The sequence below is a fragment of the Panthera tigris genome, chromosome D2, assembly GCF_018350195.1.
Source record: "Panthera tigris isolate Pti1 chromosome D2, P.tigris_Pti1_mat1.1, whole genome shotgun sequence".
NCBI lineage: Eukaryota > Metazoa > Chordata > Mammalia > Carnivora > Felidae > Panthera > Panthera tigris.
Window position 1 is genome coordinate 27,456,996 of NC_056670.1, and position 27,838 is coordinate 27,484,833.

General features: G+C 36.3%; 1 protein-coding gene across 5 annotated transcripts in view; it reads right to left on the bottom strand.

Moving 5' to 3' along the window:
* CTNNA3 (catenin alpha 3) overlaps nucleotides 1–27,838 on the bottom strand; it is a 1,692,711-nt gene that overhangs the window by 829,529 nt on the left and 835,344 nt on the right. For all 5 annotated transcript variants that reach the window (XR_006209119.1, XR_006209117.1, XR_006209118.1 and 2 more), the window contains 2 exons: nucleotides 19,830–19,910; nucleotides 11,162–11,314 (listed from right to left, as the gene is read on the bottom strand). Coding sequence is in view for 1 of the 5 variants with exons in the window: in XM_042960559.1 (XP_042816493.1) it covers nucleotides 11,162–11,314; nucleotides 19,830–19,910 (234 nt within the window). In the remaining 4 variants the exon portion in view is untranslated. The remainder of the gene's footprint in view (nucleotides 1–11,161; nucleotides 11,315–19,829; nucleotides 19,911–27,838) is intronic.

Here is a 27,838-nt window from a genome sequence, read left to right on the forward strand (position 1 = left end):
ATTCTAAAATCATTTGAAAATTCAAGGGACTCATAATAGCCAGAACTAATATGAAAAAGAATGAAGTTGGAGGACTCACACTTTCTGATTTCAAACTTACCACAAAACTACGGTAACCAAGATGGGGTAGTACTGACATAAGAACAGGCATAGATTGGGGAGCCTGGGTGACCCAGTCAGTTAAGCCACTGACTCTTGATTTCAGCTCAGGTCATGATCTCATGGCCAATGTTGGGCTCTGTGCTAGCAGCACTGGGCCTGCTAGGGATTGTCTCTCTCCTCTCTCTCTGCCCCTCCCCCCTCAAATAAATAAACATAAAAAAAAAGAACATAGATTAATAGAACAGAACTGAGTCTAGAAATAAACCCTCATATTTATAGTCAATTTATTACAGAAACTCAATTGGAAAATAGTTTTTTTCAAGAAATGGTGCTGGATCTAATGGATATCCACACGCAAAAGAATGAAATTGGACTCTTGCCTAATATCAGATACAAAAGCTAACGGAAAACTGATCAAAGACCTAAATACAAGAGCTAAAAGTATAAAACCTTTGGAAGAAAACATAGGAGGAAACCTTCATAGCCTTTGATAAAGCAATTGTTTTATAGATACAAAACCAAAATAAAAAATAGATAAAATGCACTTCATCAAAATTTCAAACTTTTGTGCTTCAAAGGATACCATTATGAAACGGCAAAGACAACCTACAGGAAGGGAGGAAATTCTGTAAATCATCTATTTTGTAAGAGACTTGCTTCTAGAATATATAAAGAACTATTACATATTATATCTCAATTATAAAAAGGACAAATACCCATATTTTAAAAAATGGGCAAAGTACCTAAATAAATATTTCCTCCAAAAGGGATATGTAAATGAATTAAGCATATAAAATAATGTTCAACATAATTAGCCATAAGGGAAATGCAAATCAAAGCCACAATGAGATACCACTTCACTCTCACTAGGGTGACTATAATCAAAGGCGAACAATAAAAGCATTGGCAAGGATGAGGATAATCCAAATCTTCATACACTGTTGGTGAAGATGTAAATGGTGCAATGTGATGCCACCAGGAAACAGTCAGGTAGTTTCTCAAATGGTTACTATAGGTAACTACAGTTACCATAGAATACAGAAATATCACTGCCAGGTATATATTCAATATAAATAAATATATATACCTACACAAAAACTTGTATTAACATGTTCATCAGAATTATTTATAACAGCTAAAAAGTGGAAATAACTCAGGTGTCCACCAACTTATAAATGGATAAATAAAATGTGGTATATTCATACAACAGAATTGCCCATAAAAGGAATGAAGTACTGATACAAGCTACATATAGATAAACCTTGAATACATCATGCTAAGTTAAAGAAGCCAGTTATAAAAGACATGTTGTATGATTCCATTTATATGTAATGTTCAGAACAGGCAAATATATAGAGGTAGAAATTGTCTAGTTTAGGAAAAATGAAAATGTTTTAAAATTGATTATGATGGAACAAATCGGTGAACACACTAAAAACCATTAAAATGTATGTTTTAGGGGCACCTGTGTATAGACTCTTTAGATATTGTGTTGCTAGCAAAAGAAAACTAACACAACCTTAGATATTCTCTTTTGATACAATGAGAAATAATTTGTCTATACCAATAGCTAGAGTGAAGGAGTGAGAGGGGAAGTAAAATGAAAGAAAGATGGGGGAAGGGAAAGATAATCTGTAGCAGTTATTTACTAGGCAGATTCAAAGTGCCAAAGTCAAACCTTCTAAGGATGTTCTGGTTTTCTTTTGGAACTCCATGTATAAAATGTTACAAAAATGTCAGAATGATTTAGAAAAATATAAGCCTTTTTTCACGCTGCCTATACTTCAGACAAAGTCATCAATGGAATGCAGAATAAATTTAATTTTGCTTTTCCATAATGGGAGCATCTCTTTAAAAGCATCAAAGCTATACTTCCATCTTGCAGAAAGTACCAATCCTAATTGTTTTGGGGTTTTTTAATGGGATTTTCTGGATATACAAAGCTATAGCTTTAATTGGGTCTAACATACATTTGAATCATCTTTCGGCAAGATCCTCCTTTCTCTCTCCCTATACCTACCTACCCTAACAGTGTTTGCAAGCAGCAGAGGAGATAAGAGGAAATAGCTGATCACTGTGCTCTTAACTCTTTTCAATTCACCAACTATTTCAAGGTTATCCAATTCAGGAAAGAAAATCAGAAGGAGCCCACTTCCCCAAATCAAGTTCCCTTCCTGCATTTTACCACCTGTCTGTAATAACTGATGCTTACTAACAAAACATTCTCCAGATATAATCTACATCATTTACAAATACCCATCTTTCTTAAACTTGTTTTTCAAAATGTGATCTTAGAGCAGAGATTGCAAAACTTGTGGTCCTTGGCATTATGTATTGGCACAAATGATGGGATTGTGGGTTTTATTTTATTTTGTTTTAAGCTGAGTTAGCTGTCTATACTTAGAAACCAACAGATTTTTACATTAAATTTTGTATTTCTGAGTTATTTTGAGAAATTGTAATGTCTGACAAAATAGGGCCTGCATTCACACACAGCAATAATTGACCGAAGATAAGCAGAGACCAACCCTTTAGACTAAACTTATACTCTTCATTTCATCAAAGGCTACCTTACTGAGCCCTTTTATTTATTACTTTTTTGTCCACTACTGTAAAGCATTTGATATTTTGCCCCTATGTTAGGAACACCCTGCACACAAGACCGAGAGGGAACTGGTTGATGGTGAGAGGCACCTCTAAATGCATTTTAGGCTAGGAAGAATACTCCTAATAAAACGCTGTGTAGTTTTAACTTCTATTAGGGACTCAATAGGCTTTTGTGGACTGAGGAAGCTAAATGGTAACATAGTACTAATTAACAGGCAAAATATATTCTAAGTTCCAAATAGTCAATTTACAAATGGACTACATGTACTTTCTCATCAGAAGATTATGTCTGATCTCACTTAGGTCTCATACCCTGGCCTAATAACTAAGTATTAGTGTTACTAACAACTTAGTGTAACTCACTAAGAGTTGTAAGGAATGAATGCATGCAGAAAGATTTCAGGTGCATAAATGCGTGCTTCTGGCTTTCTGCTTCTCTAGCTAGGGAAAGTAGAATAAGATTAGAGCTATTCTTAATGGAGAACATGGCATGATGTATAAATTTGTCAAATCACTAAGTGGTACACCTAAAATTAATACAACATTGTGTGTCTACCAAACTCGAAAAAAAAAAAAAGATTAGAGATTCTTTGGAAAGAAATAAAATCAACTCTCGAAACTTTTGCAGCTTGATCCACTTAATAGCAGTCTCTGATCTAAAAGCATTCAGAAAGATGTCCCCTCTCTCCATCAAGAAATTAAACACCTATAAAACTTGGGCTCACTTTCCAATTTTAGATTTATTGTGCTAACTTTATTCCTTTAATCTCCAAGTTGATTCCCTACTCTGCCATTTAGCTGTTTGACCTTAGGCAAGTTGCTTATTTTCTCTCAGCTAGGGTTTTATCAGCAAAACAGTAATAAAAGTATTTATCTCAATCATTGTGAGCACGGACATAATGAGGTAAAGAGTATAAGGTGTTTTGCATGATGCTAGCTAGCACAGATTACTGAGTGTTTTATTTATTTTACTTTATTTTCTTCCCTGTTTTGCTCTTCTCTTTATTATCAGAAAAAAAAAAGGGTTTTTTTTGTCCCGTAAAAGCAATAAAATAGCCATTCTGCCAATACTTCTGATTAACCAGCCTCTTCCATCCACAAAAGACAAAAATGGAACCAAATGCAGGCTCTTGTATAGATGAGCTCTATAGAGCACATTGGAGGAACTCACTGTATTTATTTTTAATTGAGTGGAATTATGAATTGATCAAAAGAAACAGATCAGTCCCAACTTATATAATCAGACTGGTGATTAAAACAAAGTTTGGCTTCTAGGCCTGGAATTATTCATCGGTAATTATTAGTTAGCATGTTTGCTTGTTAAGTCTTGGCCAAATACTATCCCTCATCAACTTTCTCTACCTCACTTCATGCTTCAGCCAGCTTAGTGATCTAGAATTCATTTCTATTGCATTCCTGGAACACATGAATGAGCATTGTGCCTTTAGTCATGCTATTATCTCCACTTAGAGTTCTAGTTTTTCAAACCCAGCTCCTGCCTAGTCATCAAGTTTTGATGTAAATATTGCTTATATTGCTTACTTCATACTAAATTCCCAAACTACTCTAATCCCATATAGTTTTATCCCTCCTCTTACTTCCAAAACACTAATATCTCACTCAAAAATATCTCCACCTGACTATGGAAAGGCTCTGACTTTTCTATAATTGTATCTCCAATTCCCTGAATTCCAAACACCATGAATGGAAAATTTATAAAGAAATCTCTCCAACATGGAAAGGTCACTCACTGTGCATTCACATTAGGCTTTTTAAAATTTTTAATTATTATTATTATTATTATTTATTCTGAGACAGAGAGAGAGCAAGCGGGGGAGGGGCAGAGAGAGAGAGGAAGGGAGAGAATCCCCAGCATGCTCTGCACCCTCAGCTCAGACCCCAAGGTGGGGCTCGTGAACCATGAGATCATGACCTGGGCCAAAATCAACAGTTGGATGCTCAACCGACTGAGCCACCCTGGTGCCCCTCAAGTTAGGCTTTTAAGGATCATGTTCATCATGACTTTTAACTGGAAGGATTAAGATGCTAAACAGTTTTTAATCCAGGGAGTGGGCAGTCACACCTGTCCTCTATATAACCAAAAGCATTCCTGACTTAGCTATAATATCCCTTCCCCATCAGAAAAGGAGAGCTGCCAAGATGCTCACTGAGAACAGTTGTTGGTTTGTGTACAGTATAAGTATGGGTTTGTTCTTTTTCTTTTTCTTCTTTTTTCTTTTTTAGGGGAATGAGGAAGAATGGGATGGGACTCTAAAAGCTCTATTTATTTATAACTGAGCATATCCTTATTTGATAACAGATGATCAATTAAAGCAATGTGTGACACTTGAACAGGATTCTGTCAAAAAGCAAAGATATAAGTAGAGCTAGGAGCAATGAGCACTTCTTGCAAACAGCAAGAGTCCCCTCTCCAGCCTTCTCTCTTGGCACTGGGGCTTTGCTAAATCCGGCTCGCCATTTTGTGAGTGGGAACAATCAGCTTTGTAGGTTGGAGGGAAGTATTATAATTAAATGTCCACCCACTTTTTCCTTTTTGATGAAAGGCTCCTATGAAACTTACTAAAATAAGGTGCATCAAGACAGATGAATTTTTGATGAATAAGTCAAAGCACTGACGAAGCTGGCTTTGCACACAGAGAAACTTAATTTGCAGAAAATTTTCAGGCCTAGATCATTAACACTGTCATATTTAATGAGAATTAATATGATAAAACCCATGGGATAAACTGGAGATTTTACCTTTTTAGTTGATAGCAACTATGTAGTGTTCAGCATGAACTGATTGCTGAGAACACGTTGTAATATGGTTCAAAAATAATAGTGGAGTTTTTAGAATGTAATTTTAAAGAAATATTAAATAACAGCCATTATAATAAGCAATACATGTATTGAATGCAATGGCATTCTTCTGAATAACAGTTATATTACCGCATTAAAGTTACAAACTGTATCTCTGAAGTGGGCAGAGTTCTTTAAAAATGTTATTTAATGGTGACAAATTCCCTCGGAGAGAGATCTGGAATAGGGTTTATAGTGTTTGCTTTTGATGGCAAAGGTATTTGCTAATATCATTGTGAAGAATTATTTTAAAGTATTCATGTTCACTAAAGCAGGAAGGCACTCTACTAAAAAATTGGGCTCAGACATATGTTCCAAGTCCAGTTACTGGAATCCCCGAAGATAACTTTTTAGAGAGAAAGAAAATTGAGCTAGTGTTATCATTGTGTTCCTTCATTCAATACCGATTTATTGAGTACTAGCTGCATAGACTTGGCTAACAGAATAGGCTCATAGTGATGACAGGTAAAATTCTTACTCTCTAGAGTCTAAATATTGTAATTTTTAAGATAAAATTAATAGTTTAAACTTTACTTTTAATAGGCATTATTGGTGGAATTCACTAGAGTTAATGGTGCCCTAATTTACCATCAGTGTAAGATCAAAATAATGGGGAGTATAATTCAATGAGCACATTTGTCATTAGATGCTAATCACTTTGTAAAGATGAGTTTTAAAATTCCAACCTTTGGGGCGCCTGGGTGGCTCGGTCGGTTAAGCGTCCGACTTCGGCTCAGGTCATGATCTCGCGGCCCGTGAGTTCGAGCCCCGCCTCGGGCTCTGTGCTGACAGCTCGGAGCCTGGAGCCTGTTTCAGATTCTGTGTCTCCCTCTCTCTCTGCCCCTCCCCTGTTCATGCTCTGCCTCTCTCTGTCTCAAAAATAAATAAACGTTAAAAAAAAATTTAAAAAAAATAAAATAAAATTCCAACCTTTTCCTTCTTTCAAGATTTTATTTAAATTCTAGTTACTATATAGTGTAGAATTAGTTTCATGGGTAGAATTTAGTGATTCATCAATTGCATATAACACCCGGGGTTCATTACAACAAGTGTCCTCCTTAATGCCCATCACTCATTTACCCCATGCACCCCAATCACCCCTCCAGCAATCCTAAGTTTGTTCCCTATACTTATTAGTTTCTTATGGTTTTCCCTCCCTCTCTCTTTTTATCTTATTATGCAAACTTTCTGACTCCTTCTTCTCATTCCCACTGTGGCTGGGTGGATCCCAAGTTACACAGAGTAACTGGGATGTTCAAAGTAGGATAAGCTTTGCATAATAGTTACTCAGTTCAACATAGTGAAACAAAATTAGCCTCAAGAATCTAGGTTCTCCAGTTATTGACACTACCTAGGGTTTTATAACCATCACTTCACCCATGATCATTTTATACCAAACTGCATGATAATACAATAGGAGACCTCAGATATGACCCCACTAGACGATGGGAATATTCAGGCCCAATTTATTGGCTACTCTGTTCCTCATCTCTATTTATTTTCCCCAAACCCCATATCCTTTTGTTTGCCTAATTATTATCCATAGAATTTCTTTTTTTTTTTTTAATTTTTTTTCAACGTTTATTTATTTTTGAGACAGAGAGAGACAGAGCATGAACAGGGGAGGGGCAGACAGAGAGGGAGACACAGAATCTGAAACAGGCTGCAGGCTCTGAGCAGTCAGCACAGAGCCCGACGCGGGGCTCGAACTCATGGACCGTGAGATCATGACCTGAGCTGAAGTCGGACGCTTAACCGACCAAGCCACCCAGGCACCCCAAGAATTTCTTAATGCTTTTTTTGTTTGTTTGTTTCTTTGTGTTTCCATAGTTTTTACTCTCTTTTTGGTAAAAGTTGCAACTTTAACCATTTTCCAGAGTATTCCTTTAATAGCATGAAGTTTTTCTTCAAAGATCTGATAGGAATTCTTTAAAAATGGACTTTTCTTTCCATTTAAGTCTTACTTTAACAAGTTCACTGATTTTAGATTTCTCTGACAAACACAGTTGAGGTATCAAAACCCAGACATGTTGAAAATAGCTTTTCCTTGAGGTCATTTAGAATCTAAGACTTTCTGTCCTACTCTGTCAAATTACGCAGTTTGGGAATAAGATGGGTATAAGTGGTCTGGGTGGACAGGTGGTAGTGAAAACAAAGGTGGATTGGTAAACAATCTAGACAAAGTAAACTCACAGTGTCTTCTGAAACTGATGTATTTACGTTCTCCTATTTCCCCAGACTCTGTCACAGACACTTCTGGCGGAATGTTTGTAGTAAATTAATGATGATTTTCTCTATTGCCTTTGTTAGACAGCTCCTTCCAAAAAGAAATTTTCCTGGGAGATAAATGCAGTGTGTTTTATTTGTTTGTTTCTTTGTTTGTTTTGCTTTTTTTTTTTTTTTTTTTAGAGAGAGAGAGAGAGAGAGCAAGCAGGGAAGGGGCACAGAGAGAAGGGAGACAGAGAATCCAAAGTAGGCTCCACACTGTCAGCACAGAGCCCAATGTGGGGCTCAAACCCATGAACCATGAAATCATGACTGGAGCTGAAGTTAGACACTCAACTGACTGAGCCACCCAGGTGCCCATGTTTTGTTAAACAACGTAGTGGATAAGCAGTATACTTAAAAACTATTTTCCTCCAGTCTCTATCTCTTAGAAAATTAGAAGTCTCCCAATTGTAAAAAAATATTTGTTATATCATAAAATTTTAAAAGCTGGCAGTGACCTTAGATATTATCTTGTTTACCTTCACTTTATATCAAATAAATGAAATTCTGAGAAGTATAGTAGATCAAAGGTAGCTGTAAACACTTTGCTAGTCTGTCCGTTGAAAGGTGAAGTTTCATGCCTCTCTGCCTCCCTTCAGATTTGGGCAGGCTTTATGATTGCTTGACTAATAATATACAGTGGAAATGGTATTCTGCCAATTTCAGGCCCAAGTCTTAAGAGGATGTAAGCTTATACTTCCTGTTTCTAACTTGCTTTTGCGACTTCTCATCTCAGAACCAGCAATAATTTTGCAAGAAGCTAAAGCCACATAGAAAGGCCATGTATTGGTGCCCCAGTGAAGAGCCACAGCTAAGCTCCCAGCTGACAGTTATCATTCACTTCCTCCAGTCATGTAACTGTGCCATTTTCTATATCTAGCCCAGTCAAACCTCTCGAGGGTTCCATCCCTAGCCATTATTTAACAGTAATTATATGAGAAAACCTAAGTGAGAGTTGCCCATCTGCCCAGTCAACCCATAATGAAAGAATAATAAATGGTTGTTTTAAGCCACTAAGTTTGAAGATGGACTGTTACATGGTATAATCTAACTGGAACTGAAAACGCCTTAGATGAGTTTCTCAGTAATACCAGAGGGAGAACTACGAGAGTGCAAAGCTAGCATAATCGCATCGTACATGTGAAGGAGACATTCAAAGTTAAATAAGACTCATTCTCAGTCCCCCAGTAGCTCAAAATTATAAAATCTTTCTATTCTTTCAATGATCACATGAAATACAGAATTTTCAAGAACGTTGAATATTTAAAACACATTCTCAGGGTTCTGTCTACATAATAATAAGCCATTATTCTCAATACATTAAGGTAGCATTTTTTAAAGTTTATTTATTTATTTTGAGAGAGATAGAGCATGAGCAGGGGGAGGGGCAGAGAGAGAGAGGGAGAGAGAAAATCCCAAGCAGGCTCTGCACTATAGAATACGTGACCTGAGCTGAAACAGTCAGACACTTAACTGACCAAGCCACCCAGGCGCCCCTAAGATAGCATTTTCAAGTGTTCCTTCAAGGCACTGCCTTAGTAATAAGTGTCATGGAAGAAGAACTCCTCAGGTAAACTGATTTGGGGAAAATTCTGACTTAATTGAAAAATCTATGGATTTTTCAGAACTGTAAGATCTCCAAGAGGAGAAATAGATACAACTATTTCTCCAAAATTGTGTAATTAAAGGGCCCTTCTTTGTTGAGCACCTTATGAGATTTATGTTTCATAGACTAAGCAACTAAGAAACATATTTCTAAACTAATAAATAGGAATAGGGATGCAACTTTATTAGCAGACACCAATTTTACTTTTAGAATATGTCACCGACAAGTTGTTTTCATAATTTGATGTACCTTCAGCTTAGAGAACACATTTTTAGAAAAAAATGTTTATGATTATCAGGGGCTAAACTTAGTTAGGTGCCTTTAATGACCTGCTCCTTCTGCTTTGCCTCTTACTTTTAACATTTCTCTGTGGGAAGAGTGCATACATATTTGAGGAAGACTACAAGAAGGAATAAATAAAGCTAGAACTATATAAATAATTGAATGAATTAGTTAAAAATTGTAAGCCTGGAAATCAGCTCCATCTCCAATTGGACTGGTTTGGGTTTGTAGCTTTATTTCTATATAAGGCCAATGTAACAGATATCCTGTCATGCAGAGTTGTTGGGAAGTTCAAAGTCAATTTCAAAGTTGGAGGTAGGTCAGTTTTAGGGCTGACAAGATCTTAGTAATTAGCTATTTATCAACTCCTTTCATTTTTTAGATATGAAGACTAGGAAGCAGAAAGTTTGCAGTGAAAATGCTAGTTACATTGGAAACTTCCTTCCCAGGGATCCACATTTAAGAGGTTGGGAAAATCCTCTCTGTTAATAGATGTTATATCAAATGCTATGATTCTAATTCAGGTTCTGTCTATTTCTAACTCACAAGGTTACCAAGCAACTTGAGCCCCTAAACATATTTCACCACAAAGTTCATGGCCAGTAAGTATGTGAAGCTGTGGCAGTCAGAAGATTTAATAATCAGTACGGCATGGCACTGACACTGAGAACAGACACTAGCCATAAACAACTGGTACAGTCATACTGATGGATGTTAGCAGTGTATCAGCTCTGGTAAACGAATCTGGTCAGGCAGATTTTCCCTTCTTCCATGGGTTCCTGGCTTTGTGAGAACTGTCACATTATTGGTTTTAGAAATCCTTCCATTGACACTCATTCTACTATGGCTGCATTACTGATCCTCATAATATAATAGGTTTCTTCTCTGTTTCCTAGGAATTGTCTAGCACTTTATGGCTCTTTCAGCAATATAACACCTTGCCCCCAAATCATGCGGCATTTTCATGCTTCCAGTTTCCAAGCTGAAGAAAATGATAGTTTTATCATCTCTTGCCTCTGTTGGGACATGGACCAATCTACTATCCTCACTTGTTTATTCTGGATTTTTCTACACCTGCAATCTTACATTCTTTTTCTTCATAGTTGAATATGATTTGAAAATCTGGAAGAGTAATACAACCACAAAAAGATGGTAGAGAAACAATAAAATGGCATGAGGTAGAGTATTTGATACTTTTATGTTAGAATATGAAGAAAATATTTGTAAAGATAAAACAAAATATCTGCATTTAACCATTGTGTGTGTGTGTATGTGTGTAGCTCTGAAAAAAATATGCATTAAAAAAAACAATTTAAACTTTGCTTCTTTTGCAGTAAGTTGTCAAAAGTTTTTTATCTGAGTACAAGTCAATTGTAAATGGGGAATGAGAGCCTCATTCTCCTGGATTTAGGGCAGTTACAGTTCTAGTATGCTTACCTCTATAAGCCTGCTGGTGTGCTCACGAAATATCGAAGCATATTCTTTTATTTCCTTTTCCCGGCCATTCTTGGCAGCTTCAATGAGAACCAAAAGTGGGACCGTTGTATCCAAAAAGGAGTCTGACACATGATCTATAATAGCCTTACGGAGCTGAGGAGAAATAAAAAATTCATTTTTTTTTCAGGAAATGGTTCATGTTATTTCCTATTTTTATAATCCCAGTAGTTACAAAATTCATCTTATGTATTTTCACACAATCTCTAAGTAATAATACTTAAGACTGTGTATGAATGTCACTTACAAAGTTAAAATAAACTGGGGCACCTGGGTGGCTCAGGTGGTTAAGCGTCCGACTTCAGCTCAGGTCATGATCTCACAGTTCATGAGTTCAAGCCCCATGTCAGGCTCCATGCTGACAGCTCAAAGCCTGGAACCTGCTTCCAATTCTATGTCTCCCTCTTTCTCTGCTCCTCCCCTGCTCACTCTGTCTCTCCCTCAAACATAAACACTTTTTTTTAACTTAAAAAAAAACAAAGTTAAAACAAACAAAATAACCAAGAAAAAAAGTCATTGAGGAATAGCTCGCTTATTCTCAAAATTTGCCTTTATTCTTAAATTATACTTAGCCCAGAGGTCAGATTATAAGTAATAATACTCCATTTTCTATCAAAAAATACCACACTATTGTAATGTTTATGCATGTGTACAAACAACATTGTACATCATGTATTTTCATAATTACAAAATTATGAAATGTTTTCTACTTTGTTGGAGGAACTGATGATAAATTTTGATTAGCTAAATTGTAGTCTTCATGGTAATTAAACCAAGTTAGATCACCGATTATGCCAGTTTATAACAGATTAATAGAGCAAGGAGAATAATAAATGAGTTTGATGTCCAATTTTATTCATCTGCATTAATTGTTCTTGCCCTTACACCTTAAATTATTAAACAAGTATAACATTCTGCTACAATTAGTTCTTTTAAATTAGATTATGTGGAAGCTCATAAATGACAATCAGGCAATTACCCTATTCAGCAGATATTTTCTGAAATTTAAAACTGCATTGGAAAATTAATGCATTGTATTTGTATAATATATTGAGCCCTAAAGGATCACAATATCTTGAAATGTTTCATCAACAATGTCAATGACTATGAATAGCTCCCCAATTTTTTAGTCAACCTCCTCACTGAATTTAATTTCTTCTATACAATATCATACAATATCATATGGGAAATTTATAATATATACTTTAGGGTACTCTTTAAAACCAAAAGATAGTTACCTTAGTTTTGGAATACAGTAGAATATTAAATAATGTGGCTGCCTGAAAAAAACCCACTATATTCTTGTAATATTTATAGTATAATAAATCCATAATAATTACAGATTTCCAGGAGAAAAAATATCTCTGCCTACACGCAGGCAGAAGAACTGTGAAATTTTCTGGTTTCTAACAATTTCACTAAGGCTGTGGGAAGATCCCCCAGGAAAGAATCTACTTAGCATGCAGAAAGGCAAATCACTAATGGCAACTGATTAATATCATCTGAGCACTTACTAGGACAGGGTGCAGAGTGGTAAGGACTTACAAGGCAAGGGGAAGACCTTGAGTGAATGAACAATGTGTTTGATGTCCATCAAAAGTGGACCAGAGAAGTCAGACAAAGAATCATAAGTTAGGACTTGAGCTGGGAGCTAGTTATGTTAGTTCCAGATACATAAAAGTAGAAGGAATCTCAGAGGGGGAAGAGTTTTCAATGACCATCCCTCTCCTTTATCCTCTTTTTCTTTCATTTGTAACCAGCATATATAGAAGGAGGGCTAAGAGGAGATCTGCACTAAAGCTATGCAATTAACAGCCAACATACATACGGGAGGTTTTTCAAGCCAAGGAGGTAGACAGGATCACACAGAAGGAGATGCACAGTGAGGAGATGTCCAAGAATTAAAACTTAGGAAATACTACCATAAGTGGAAATCATGCAGATGGAAGAGTAGGATCTAAAAAGAGACTGAGATGATGGCCAAAAAACAAAGAGAGCAAATGACCAACAACTAAAAGAGAAATATTCCAATAAATCTGTGTCAATGCTTTCCAAATGAACTTATCCTACTAGATGCAATTATAATACCCACATTATGAACTTGTTGAATCTTTTCTCTGCATTTGATCTTTTCTTTGTATTTGGTTCCATTAAACTCAATAATTGTTTCTCAACACTATCTCTTTACCTTTCTACTACAGCAAGATCTTATGAAATACATCAAGATGAAAATACATGGTCCCTTAGTGGGGGAGTGAGAGTCATCAAATGTTACAGTAAGGGAAAATAAGGAAACTGACAGGGAAGAAATTTCAAAAAAAAGATGAGTTTCGGAGTTTAATTTTAAAGATAAGTTAAATAAAAAGAAATCAGATTTGTCTGATGGATTTGACCACTAAGAGGTCATTGATAAACTTAGTGAGACCAGTTTGAGTGGAAAGTGAAACCAGGAGTCATATTGTGATGGTTTGGAGAATGAATGGGAGATGAGACTTTGATGTATGTTCCCATATACAACTATATCCAGAGAGTTAGACTGTCTTCTTGTGCTTCTAAAAAATATATTTTGTTTTATCACCATACAAAAATCTAGAGAATAGCCATTGTCCCACATTGTGCCAATTTTTATAAATTTATGAATAATTTTAACAGTCTTCTAGTACCTGGATACATTTGTTATGGTCTGTCCATTTCCCCTCTGTAGTGCTACCATTTGTCTTCCCTTCATTTTAATGGTATTTACTCCCATGGTTTTTTTCCCCCCCAAGGTGTTCTACTATGTTTTCCCTGCTATTCATTCAATCCTTCATTCCATACACAAGTGCTGAAACAGGCTTGAGGTATAGCTGATTTACTATTATTAAGGAATAAATACAGATATTCTTTGGCTAAATTATTATTAGTTTTTTAACTAAACTATGTTAGGAACACATTTGTTGCTTTATTCTAAGGCTTGTTGCTAAATCCAAAACACAGTAAATGTAAAAGGTACACCATGGAGGTGTGGTATTATGTTCAGGAGGACAAGACAGAAGGACTGGGAAATGAGCTTACAAATAAGTTCTGTGCCAATGCTTTCAAAATTCTGTCGGAGTTAAGATTCTGTTAGTGACAGTAGTGACTTCAAAGAGCATATCCTCTCCTCTTTCCTTGCCTGTTCTCTTACACTTCATGTTCTCTTACACTTGCTTCTTGGAATTGCCTCCTAAGTAAACTACCTGAACTAAGGTTCTGGTCTCAGGATCTGCTTTCAGGGGAATCTGATATAAAACAGACACAGTTATCTGGAGGTAATGTTGTTTGGTAATATGCCAAGTAATAGACGGATGTCTTACATAAACTATCCAGTGATGACCACACATTACCACTTCTGCTTTGCACACTACTGATTCTGATACCGCCATCCCCAGTACTATGCTGACTGTGTAAGAGGAATTACCATGATATAGGACTAGAACTACAAATAGAGACAAGATATGGAAGGCTTCGAATGCTATGCTATGTAATTTTCTTTAGATGTTATGGCATATTCTGACATACTTTTTTTTTTCAATTTCTATTGTACAGTCATCTATATCTGTGTATAACACCTAAGAACCCTCTATCTTATTTATTTCCATATTATTTTTCAGCCCAATGGAAAAATTCATTCCTTTCATTTGAGTGATATACAAAAAAACTTTAAAGAAGAATCCAACATGCCAATGTAAAAATAGGACACCCTTAGAGGCTGCAGCACTAAAATCTGAAGTTAGTGGGAGGCCAATAGGAGTTAGAGGTATGTATTTTCAATAAATACCTGTTTGTGGCCAGGCATGAAAGATGTCAGGCACAAAATCAGACTGAGGGGCTTTCCATCTTTTCTCACTACAGTTTAATAAAAGGCTTTGAGACATCAATTTTTCTATTTCCCACTGATGTAAGTGGTTTGGAATCTCAAATAAAATAATATATTTCTCTACAATTGAAACCCAAAAGTAAAAGCTGTATGTGAAAACTATCAGATAGCCCTGCCCACCCCCTACTACCACCAAATAAGAGAATAGAAAGAACAAAACTGTGAGGGGAAGAGGAATGGAAAGAAAAGAAAGTGTTTCAGAAAAGAATTGTTCTCAGGGAGCTAGAAACATTTATTTATGTGTATATTAATGCCATTTTGATTTTAAGTCAAATAGCAAAATGTGACTGTCAAACTTCAATTGACTAATAGGAACTAAATCACCCAATAATTAATTCAACATAAACCTACTGTGCCAATTTAATGAGACTTGTATCTTATGGAAAGTTAATATTCAATTACAAGGATGATGAAGAAGAGCTATAAAGACATAGGTATTTTTTTCTAAGTGTGGCACTGGTACTATCAAAATGGGAAAGAGATGGAGATAGCGATTCAGCAAATGAGCAACTAATGAATCAGTCAAGTTTTTGTTTTGTCTGCTTTTATCAGTACCCTACTTGATTTGACATATCTCAAGCCCTTACTCTGGCATTTATAAAATAGGCTACTTTTTCTCAATATACACAAATAAAATTTTCAATCTGCCTTTAGTGAAATCGAATGTGTGTTTCACTCTGCCTAATACAGTAGAAATGGAATATATTCTATTGCTTTAATTTTTTAAATGAAGAAATGAGGTTTAAAAATCTTCCTCCTTTATTAATAATTTTAATGGTTATGCAGTTCCCAAATAAGTGATGGGAAGGAAACTAAAGAAGAAAAAATTTTAATTAAAAAACTTGTAAAATAAATAGTAAGGAAGAAAAAAATTAGAATGGTAAATAAGTTTATGAGGCACTAGGAGTTTTTAGGGTGAATAGGCTATTATCCCTGACCCCTCATCTGGTGTTTACAAATTTGGGCAGGGGGTGGATGGACTTGGGTTCAAACTTCAGCTCTACCAGTTAGCAAAATATTGTTCAGTAAATCGACTTACCTGAGACAGTGATGTAAAAATGCTATGACATTATTTCTTCTTTCAGAAATAAAAATCAATAATGTAAGGACTAATGTAAAGAGCTGGTAGAGAGCTTTGGAAAGCATTACTAAATGAAAGATATTGTTATAACTATCACTTTAAGGATTTAAAAATCCAGTGGGAAGAAAAATCCATTAAAAAAGAAAAATACAAGCAGAATATGATCACTACTATAAAAGAATTACATGTGCTCTAAGTGCTCCAGGAATAAAAATAATAATTCCACCTGGTGAAAATGCTAATGGTTTCATGCGAGAAGTAGCATTTACGTTAGTCTTGAAGTTCCTAAGGTTGATTAGGGGCTGGGTGGGGGGAGTAAGAGGAACGGGAAAAACACCAAGTTAAACAAATTATGTATACAAAGATACATGTGTTTTGGGGGGTGGGAGGTGATGGAGAATTTGGTGACTAGTAAGTAGATTCTTTAGTCAGGTTTAACTGACTGAACCACTCAGGTGCCCCAACTCTTTAGTCAGGTTAATGTGTGGTGTGGTGACAGGGAGGAACTGAAAAACTGAAAAAGGAGAAGGAACATTATGAATAACGTTGATTCAAGTCAGGGCCAGATCACAGAGAATCTGGAACACCATGCCAAGGACTTTTGTCTTTGTTCTCTAGCACAACGGGTGGAAAAGTCACAAAGCAATTAGGTTCAGATAAATAAACACTAAGTCACTTTCTATGACATTTCATATTGTTGCCCCAAAATGTATAATTTGCTTCCCCTCATTCCTCATAGATGTCCAATGATTCTCTGAACCAGAGCTAAAATGTTTCTGTGTTGTTGAGGGACAAGCCATGGGTAAGCAAGGGGATTACATGAATGGGCAAGATGTGTTCTGATCATTGTCTACTAAAAACAAACATGCAAATAAAAACAGACCTACAATATATAAACATTAAATATTCCCAAGAAAAGCAGTTTAAGGGTAGGGGCTTTCTTCTTGCTGTGTGAAAGAGTATATGTAAGATGCTTAAAACAAACTGCTCGATAAACTTTGCAAGAATAAGAAGAGGTGGAGATGCCTCATGTTGCTGTTGAACTAGTTTTTATTATTGCAAAAGAATAAACATCAGGATGGAAAATGAAATCTTAGGGAGGGCAAGTAAGGATACTGAGAATGAATCACAGCAACTACCTCACCAAAATCAAAGACCAAGAATGTGTCCAGAGACAAACTTCTAACAATCCCACGTCATCCTATACACATGTACCACTTTTTGAACTTCTACTTACTCTTCTTGACCTGGGGCAGGATTCATAATTATTTTTATCCATAGAATGGGGAAGAAATGGCATCCTGGTAACTTTGGAGCTTAAGCATTAAGAAAGTCTGGAAGCTTCCATTTCATCTTTCTTGGAGCCTTAAACTATCATGCAAGAAATCCAGGCTACCCTGCTGGAAAGAGCAGCCACATGAAGGGGTCCTAGGAGATCAGACACCACATGGAGAGAGGGAAGAAGAAGAAGAAGCACTGAGGCCTCATATGACCAGCCCTGAACCCAGACACAGTCACCCTTTGACTGCTACTACATGGGAGACCACAAGTGAAAACACTACAAAAATGGCTCTGCTGACCCCCAGCCAGCCTGTGGAATCATGCAACGTAATAAAAGGCTGCTATCGTCTGCAGTGGTTTGTTAAGCAATGACACTTCATCAAAACAATGAATATGCTGACCTATGAAACCATAGAGAATTTTCATACTTCTGGAACACAGCAGTTTTCTAAAGGCTGGAAATATCCCTTTACTATAAAGAAAAGTATTAGTAATCCCTCATGCTCTTTCTATAGCACACTGTTAGTGAGGTGAAAACACAGATAGAATTGCAAGATTAAATACAAGATGCCTAGCCAAGTTCCAATTTCATATACACACACTATTTTTTTAAGTTTATTTATTTATTTTGCAAGAGACAGAGAGAAAGCATGAGTGGGGGAGGGCGGAGAGAGAGACCAAAGAGAATCTCAAGCAGGCTCTGTACTAAGTCAAAGCAGAGTCAGATGCGGGGCTCCATCCCATGAACCATGATATCATGACTTGAACCAAAGTTGGCCACTTAACCAACTGAACCACCCAGGTGCCACTAAACATGCTACTTTTTAATATAATTATGTCCCATGCAATATTTGGGACATATTTAAACATGTTCCTTATTAATTCCTGAAAGTCACATTTAACTGGGTATCTTGTGATTTTATTTGCTAAATCTGATAATCCTACATATAATGGGTTGCTTTATCTTGTTTTTTTTTTTTTTACTAATGACTCCAAAAGCTTTGGAGATATAAATTTAGATTAACATTTTCTGCATAACCTTGTTGAAGGCAGTATAGAGGGATGAGGCAGGAATGAAAGACATAATTGTTGATAGCTCATAGAAACAACTTTCCAAGTCCCAAGAGGAGTAGATGGGGTAGAAATCCTGAAGAATATTGAAAATAGAAGTCCTGCAATGAAGAGAAAGGATGGCCCTGTGGGTAAAAGCTTCTGAATTGGTATAAGTTATGACCTGGTGTCAGTTCGATGCCCCTTCCTCCTTAGGCAGGTCACCTCACCACAAAGGCAGGCTTTCTCATCCACATTGTAAGACAGGTTGTGCTAAGCTGTTTGCAACTCTTACCTTCCATGATTCTAGATGCTGACAGTAGAAATAAACTTCACATTAAGGCCATAAAGTCGAGAAACTAGAATTTTCACAGCCCTCAAAATTGTTTTTCTACAGCTAATATTAACTGGCTGAGGGATCTCTATTTATTCCATTTCCAAATCTACCTCTGAATTAAAAGATTGCTCAGGCAATTTTACTAAATCTTCCCATTAAACTACAATAATATATTGCATTAAAAGCTTACGGTTGAAAAGCTTTTGCCTCTCTTTTATGAGTTACTGGTGACCAAGTTAAAGTTATACATGAAAAAGAACTCTAGTTATTAAAGAGTGGAAAATAATGGAAAGCACAGTCTTTGAAAATAGCTGTCTTCAGTTTCTAGAAGGAAAAAATTGACCTGTGGCATAATACTAGACTGCTAAATTATCTAATGAAATCCTTCCTAATCCAGTGTTCCTGATGACCTAAGGTTACAAAGTAGCCTTAGCTTAAACAGAAACTAATTTTTGAAGCATTCTGAAAAGAATTGAAAGGGCAAATTGGTATGTCTCTGATTGCTAGATGTTTGCTATAAGCATATGGATGATAAACTCAGTTTTTAACATAATAGACTCAATTTACCAACATTTCCTAAAAAATCACTACATAGCAGGCACTGATCGGCATTTCATTTAACCCTCACAGTCCTATTATGTATTATTAATTCCATTTTATAGGTTCAGAGATGTTCAAAAAGATTATTTTATCCCCAAGATCACATAGCTGATGAGGGCAGGGCCAGCACTTGAGTGTAATTCTAGGTAACTCTGCCTGATATTAAGTCACATGCTCTTTTTCCTATTTTATGTTTGCCACAAAAAAGGTTGAGGTATGTAAATATGGTAGGTATATATTTATTGTTATAGTTTTGTGTTCTAAATTAATTGAAAAAGAACAAAAACAAGAAGTAAATATGCTAGCAGTGGAAAAAAAGTTCGTTTTGTATGGTGTTTCTGTCTCCATGTCTCTCATCCCTCACCTGTCTGCGAAGGTCTCTTGTCTTCTTGCACATATTGTCTATTGCAATATTCAGGGTATTACTCCTTTCCTTTTTTCCAGTCTGAAAAAGAGGGGGAAAAATGGCATAAGCAATGGTATCAAATTACTCTTTATCACTTAGCAATTTGCTTTCTAAATTTCCTGAAAATAACAGCTTGAAAATTCAAGAATAGGTTTCAAAACTGCTATGATATTGCATATGATTCATGAGCACTTCACTTAAGACTAAGTAGAATGGTGATTAAAGCTCACATTATTTTCTTCCTTAAGCTTCTGTAATATTTCTGATACAGGGCTGGGTTGCATTCAGTGTGGCAGCCGGCAGAGCATTATCTCCAAGAAACTCTGATCTTCATTCTTAACAAGTCGACTTTTTAACCTCTAAGCATGCAATTAGCTTAAAAGCATTAGATGCCCAATTTGTCAACTTCTGTGGGAGTTTCTGAAGTCATTTTCATGGTGTATTGTGTAAGTTATGCAGAGCCATATTGGAGTTTTGCTAAACACTAAATAAAATATGCAGTGCAAATTCATACAATTTGCAAAAGTTGACCACAATTTTAGCTGACAATATTCCAAGAACAAATTGTTTCAAGTAGGAACTGGACGCTGTTTTTGGCTCTTTAAGATAATTTGTGCAACACCTTTTCATTTTTTAAGCAGAATAGTTCTCTGTTATATCCCTAACCTAAATCTTTAGGCTATTAAGCACACAGAGAGTCACCTTGGTTGGTATTTTCTACATATTACTTTTGTGGGAGACAACCGAATTGAATCTAATCATACTTTTTTTCAGTGCTATCTTGTATAAAAAAGATTGAAAAAAATCATTATGCGATTCACCTCTAAGAAAATTGCTACCATTTAAATTAATAAACTGAAAAGGGCTCTTGAGAGGAGACCTTGAAAATCAGGACGGTAAGTTTAAGCCTCTGATAACTGAGGGAGTTTACAGCACAGACTCCATGAAGAAGGAAACTGAGGCAAAGTATAGCCCATTAGGCAGTGTGTCATATATTGCGCCCAATGACTACATTCACACATAAATCCATAGCTTCCAGTGAAAAGACTTCTTTACAAGAAGTTCAGGACCATCTGTACTCTATCCCAACCTATCTTTTTTAGTCCTATATTCTGTCACATCTTCTCAAGTACTATCCTTCCCTGTAACAATATTCCTAGTCATGTCTATCTCTTCTCCCGAGTCCTTGTATATATAATGTACTCTCGACTTCAGCAAGTGTCTACCAAAAAAACCTGCTGTTAAAATCCACCTGTTCCTCAATGGTTTCCATAAAGAGTTTTCCCCACCAACTCTGCTCAAGAGTAAACTCTCACCTTTCCTTGTTCCAATAGCACTTTGAAAATTTCCCAATATACTTGTTTCTATGCAGGTTCATCACTCTTACAATACTGTTAGCATCTTGATATTGACAAGCAAAGCTTATTAAGCTTATTTTTTTTTCTATTCCTGAAAGTAACCTGCAGATGACTTACTGAATGGTGTTGACTAGTCCTCTATAAGGACTAGTCCTCTTTAAGCAGGATGGGACTATTTCTCCCATTTTGAACTTTATTCAAAACACAACATGGTTTTATTAGGGGCCTACCAAAAGCCAGGAAGGTGTCATACTAGATTCTTGAGGACATTTTAGAATCTACCCATCAAGCACAGCTAAAATCCTCTACTAGCTGAGGTTACTGGTACCCACCTAAACCTCAGTTACACCTAGATTTTCTCAGTAATGGTGTTACTGATATTTAAGATGGAAAAAAAAATCACTATCATTTAAGATCATCACACACTGCAAGATGTTTGGCATCCATGGGCCCCTGTCTACTAAATTCCAGTAACAACTCTTAGGTACTATGATAGCCAAATATTGGTCACACACATTTCCAGATGCCTTCTAGGGGGAAACACAATAGGGGACTAATAAGTCTTTTACCACTTTTTCTTTTTGACAATGAGTGTGCAATGTGTACATGATGGAGACTGTATCTAGTGAGGAAGTGGAGAGAAGAGGGAGGGAGAAATAGAGATAAATAGATGTCAGAGCAATAAAAGCAATGGTGGCAATTACCCAGATGAAAGTTGTGGCTACCTTCACAGCTCCTATGCAGCATTATCCATGGTAGCAGTAGAGAATTATAAAAAGTTAATGCAGAGCCATGTAAGGCAATGGCATAAACAGATACACAATGGGCTATATAAGACAGTTTCTAATTTTACCTAAATAACCTAGCCCATATTTTCAAGTTTCATGCAGTGTAGCTTTGGTTGTCTCTTTCAACTTTATGAAAACAGAGATAATCAAAGGAGTCAGGGGTGGGACAGATGAAGGGTCCCCGCCCTAACACACACAGGACATCATAAATAATATGGGAGATTCCTGCTGTGTTGATCATAGAAACTCACTAGCTCCTGTGAGAAGATTCATCAAAACAACTAAAAGATGTCAACCTTCTTAGAGCAAGCCGCCGTGGCATACAAAATTTCAATGAAGGATGACAGGAGGCGACAACCTGAAGGGATTAAATAAGGACTATAAAGATGATTTCCTAATTTCTACTCAGAGCTTAATCTTAGTTAAAAGTTTTTCATTGGGTCAAAGACATTTTGTTCTCTAGGTAATAATAAACAGCCCCTATCATTACAGAAAGTATAAAATCTTCCTTTCTTCCTTCCCTGTATCCTCCCCCCAGCCCCCACCTTTCTTCTTTTCACCTCCAGCTTTTTATTGGGTCCTTGTTCTATTTATCCAGATTTGTTTGGCTCAGTCAAGCCATTTTATGCCTCTTTATTCCTTTTGCATGGCATAAAAATAAATAAAGCAAGGAGAAATAGTCCCATCCTGCTTAAAAGCCCTCATTCCTTCTGTTTTCAAAGCCTTAACAAATCATCAAGCAATGAGCTAGGACTGAAGGTGAATTGTGTATACTAAAGTAAGGGACAGAAAGGGCAGGATATTAAAACATAACCACAGATAACAGTCAGAGTCTGCCTACATTCTAGGTGCTCAGAAGAGAGGATGCTTCTTAAAGGAGACTTGATAGGAGTCATCATTAAGTCAGCACAATCCCGCTAATGGAAAAGGTACCACTCACAGTGGAGTACCGGGTGAAAAACAGAAAACACAGCACAGATCAGCACTGTACAGGGAAGGCAATCACATTCCTCATAAGTAAATAAACTGTCAGGAAAGACTTTATTGAAAAGAACAGCTCTGAACATAGATTTCATTCAATGAAATGCCATTAAAAGTTTTATTGCACGTTATAAATACTGTCCCAGTGTGATCCAGGATTATAATCTCAACTATGAATATTCCATCAAATCTGTCTCACCATTGCTCCCATGTCACTACCACAGTTAATTGCACTCTCTCTTGTGGTTCCCTTAAAGCTGCCCACACATTTGGAAAAAGTCTCTTTATAAATAAGTTCTCCTTGAATTATCCTAATTTGAATGTTCCATCTGTTTTCTGTTGGGACTCTGCGAGGGAGAACTTTCTACACTGTGTTGTCCAACATAATAGCCACTAGGCACATGTGGCTACTTAAATTTAAATATAAATTAATTAAAATTAAAGAACATTAAAAATTCAATTCCTAAGTTCCTTAAAGTAGGCAATAGCTACATGTGTCTGGTGGGACTATAGTGTATAGCACAAATACAGAACATTTCCCTCATTGCAGAAAGGTATATCAGACAGTACTGTTCTAAAACATCTTTGTTTATTCAGATATATAATTAGGTTCTACTTTTATACAAGTCATCTTTCATTTGAGAATAAAATAGTGAGCAAGAAACAAAAAAAGCCCAACCCTCAAGGTGTTTACTCTAGAAAATAAATTTAAGGTCTAATTATGCTCCTTCTTCATTCTAAACACCATCACCCTATTCCCATTGCTGATGGAATTAATAGCAGACTCTTGATCATGGCATTCAAGGACCTACTCCCATATTTACTCATCAAACATTAATGAGATGCCTTAATGGGCCCTTTATTTTTCTTTAAGTTTATTTATTTTAAGAGAGAGGGAGAGTACAAGCAAGGGGAGGGACAGAGAGTGGGGGGGAGAAAGAGAGAATCCCAAGCAGGCTTTGCACTGACAGCACAGAGCTCATTGAAGGGCTTGATCCCATGAACTGTGAGATCATGAGCTGAGACAAAATCAAGAGTCTGACACTCAACTGAGTGATCCACCCAGGAGCCCCTGAGCCCTTTATTTTCTGCACAACACAACCACAACTCAGGAACTTTTCCCCTATTAAAAAATTCATTTTGCACTTTTGATCTCTTCTACGTTTCTGATCATGGTCTTCTTTTAAGACTCAACTAAATTACTAAATTTTACATGAAGCTTTTTTTTTTTTTAATCTTCTCAGTTGAAATTCATTACTTCCATGATACTGTCTTATATTTTTATACTTCTTTTATAACACTTTGTTCAATAAACAATTCAATCTATTCAATACTTCTTTATTCTTTATCGTCTACTAAATACCAGGCACCATACAAGGACCAATGATATATTAGACCTAATGCCTGCCTTTGAGGAGCACACATGTCATGCTAGAAACAGACATAAACACAACATTTAATAGAGGTATCCAGGGTAACCCATGGATCAATGGGAGCAGCACTCCCATTAAGAATGAGGGAAAGATTCCTGAGGAGGTAACAGTTGAATACTGCAAGGCAGGTAGCAGTAAACCAGGAGAAGATAAAAGAGAAGGCCATTCTAGGTGGACAGAGACAGATAGAGCAAAAGCAAAAGTCTTTAAAGAGTGTATGGTAACTAGCATAAAAAGTATGAGGGGAAACCAGATCCTGGAGGTCTTTGCCACATTAAGAAATAAGGTTGATCTCATAGACCACTAGGAGTCACAGAAGTTAAGCCAGTGAATGACACAGAACATTATTCAAATACATCAATCTGGCTGGAGTCTGCACAATTTATTTAAAGAGATTAAGGACAAGGACAGGCAGAGGAGTTAGACAGTTGCAGCAACAGTGCACAGAAAGAGGAAAAGTGTTAAATTAATTCACTGGCAGTCAGGATGAAGAAAACGAACAGATTTAAGGACTCTGAGTAAACCGGGTAAGATGATGACTGGTAGATGCTGGGGGTGGGTGAAGAAAAGAGGACAATGTAGGCTGGCGTCCAGGTTTCTGTAGGTGATGATGGTGTTGAACTGGTCATTTTCAAGGGAAATCCAGGTCAATACAAGGATAATGATATCAGTTTGGGAACTGCTGAAGGGCCTATGAGGAGCTCATTTCTTTAGTATTCGCCCTTCGGTGAACTGCTTACCTGCATGCATCTCTCTCACTAGACTGTATCATCCTTGAGGGAGAGAAACTTCTCACACATAATTTGTCCTTCATAACATCTAGCAAAGTGCTTTGCACAGAGTAGAAGCTCAAAAGTTATTTCTTGAATAAATAGAGAAAAGAAACACTGGATAAAGTTAATCTTTGGCAAATTCCATAACATCCCTGGGCCTTAATTTCCACACCCATAAAATGAAGACTTGCCCCAAATTGTTCCTTTATTCCTTTCTAATTTTAAAATTCTGTTGAAAGGGCCATGTTCTCTAAAAAAGCAGAATTACAGAATAATATTTTACTTTTATTGTACAATGTTTTTCATAAACAACTGTTGAAAATGTGTTGGAAACAAGGCATAATACAAATCTTTAATGGTACAAATAAAAGGAGACATTTGAACTAGGAAGGTCATGATGTTGACCTCAAAAAAACTATGAAGCTTCAAATACTAAGGGATATGAAGGGATATTAAAGCAAATGAAAATTTATCTAATTCATAATCAAATGAAAATGTTATCAGTGCAGAGAGGAACCCTGTGCAGAATTTAAACATCAAGAAAAATGTTTTTGTTGTTGTTTTGTTATTTTTTTCTTTTTTCTTTTTTAAATGTGTGCCATCGTATTCAACCTTTTAAAATGACACATTTCCCTTTAAATGGGAAATCTTCATCTCATGGTAAAGATGAAATATAATGCCTTTAATTTAGTTCTTCTCTGCAGAAATAGCTTTAAAAATATTTTATGCTTAACACTTAGCAGAGGCACAGATTCTAGTCCACTTTTTTCAGGCATGAAAGACATACAAACAGACAAGCATAAAAAATGAAATCTATTCTAGAATGCCACTCTACTGAATGGCATGTCAGGAAAACATCCTGACAGTGTATACTAAAAAATATTTCTAAAACAAAGTCTGTGCCATAAGACTAAAACTAAAACAAACAAAGAAAAATTAACTTTGAGACTTGAAATGAGGTTTTTTTAAAATAACTTTATCAAGGACACAGGTTAAAGACTGCACAAGTATCTTGAACTTTTATATTGTTGGGGAAGTAAAATGCCACCCCGTGCAAAGCCTGCTGGGTGGACTGAGAATCAGTGAGAGGGAACCAGCTAAGTACTTTACATTTATTGTCTGGAATGCCATTCACAATAACTGTTCACACCTTTGCATATGAAGACATTGAAGTCTCCGTTAAATATCTTAATGTAGTAAGTGGTAGGATCAAATTGAGCTGTGTCTAGTCTGAGGCTTTATCCACCATACTGTAACGACTTGAATGAGCTGTAACTTAAACCCGAATTAATATTTTATGTAAATTATATAAATTTGTTTCTTAAAAATAATGAGCAGAATAATATAGAAGTTTGTGGAGACAGTTAAAATTGTGTTTGATTCTGTGTTCTAAGATCATTTGACAGCTATGTGTCCTGAGCCAAATTACTTAATTTTTCCAACTCTTAGCTTCCTTACCTTATAAAAATAGATAAAATACAGTAATTATATTATACAACTATTATCAGACACTACGAGATGAAGGATAGTCAAATTCTGGCAAGTAGTAAAGGCTCAAGAAATGTTAGCAGTTATTATTATACCTACCAACAGTGTCACCATTGTTACTAATGCTTGCACTTTCTGAACTACACCAGTTGGCTGTTTTCCTTATTCTTTTCCAAACACTAAACTTTTATCCTCGAATGTCCTGATGATCACTCCTTGTTCAAAATTCTTACCTCATAACTCAAAACAGTTTAAGCACCTCATCTTCTATTTCATCTTTTCTGACTTTCCTCAGTAAAAAATAAAGCATTAAAAATTAAAACCTCCTTGGGGTGCCTAGATGGCTCAGTCTGTTAAGCATCCAACTCAGGTGATGATCTCATGGTTCATGAGATTGAGCCCCGCATCGGGCTCTGCGATGATACTACAGCAGGCAGAGCCTGCTTGGGATTCTATATCTGCCCCTCCCCCCTCGCAAGCATGCAGGCACACACTCTCTCTCAAAATAAATAAATGAACATAAAAAAGAAAAAGAAAACCCTGTCATTTGCATTTCTACAATTTTCCCTACACTTTTCAATCATAATGCTTGCAAAATGTCTTGTCACCTTCTATTTACACTCTGCCTCATCTTTTTTAATTTTTTAATTTTTTTAATGTTTATTTTTGAGAAAGAGAGAGAGAGAGAGAGAGAGAGAGCAGGGAAGAGGCAGAGAGAAAGGGAGACACAGAATCTGAGGCTGGCTCCAGGCTCTGAGCTCTCAGCACAGAGCCCCTCACGGGGCTCAAACTCAAACTTGAACTCAGGAGCTCAGGAGCTGTGAGATCATGACCTGAGCCAAAGTCAGACGCCCAACTGGCTGAGCCACCCAGGCACCCCTGCCTCATCTTCTAAATTGTCAAGTCTTAACTCTAATCTTAGGATCTACTGCAGTGTTCTGCACTCAGCTAATGGCTATAGATAAAATAAATAAATGAAGAAATGGTTAACTACATTTTTATTTATAGTAAATAATATTCAAATAGTTTTATTTACACGTTTATATTTTAACAAAAGTAACTAATATTCACCCTGTTAGCTGTCATATGCTCTATCCAATCAGAATTTTTATTCAGAGATCATTGTCATTATTCCCTACAAGAAGG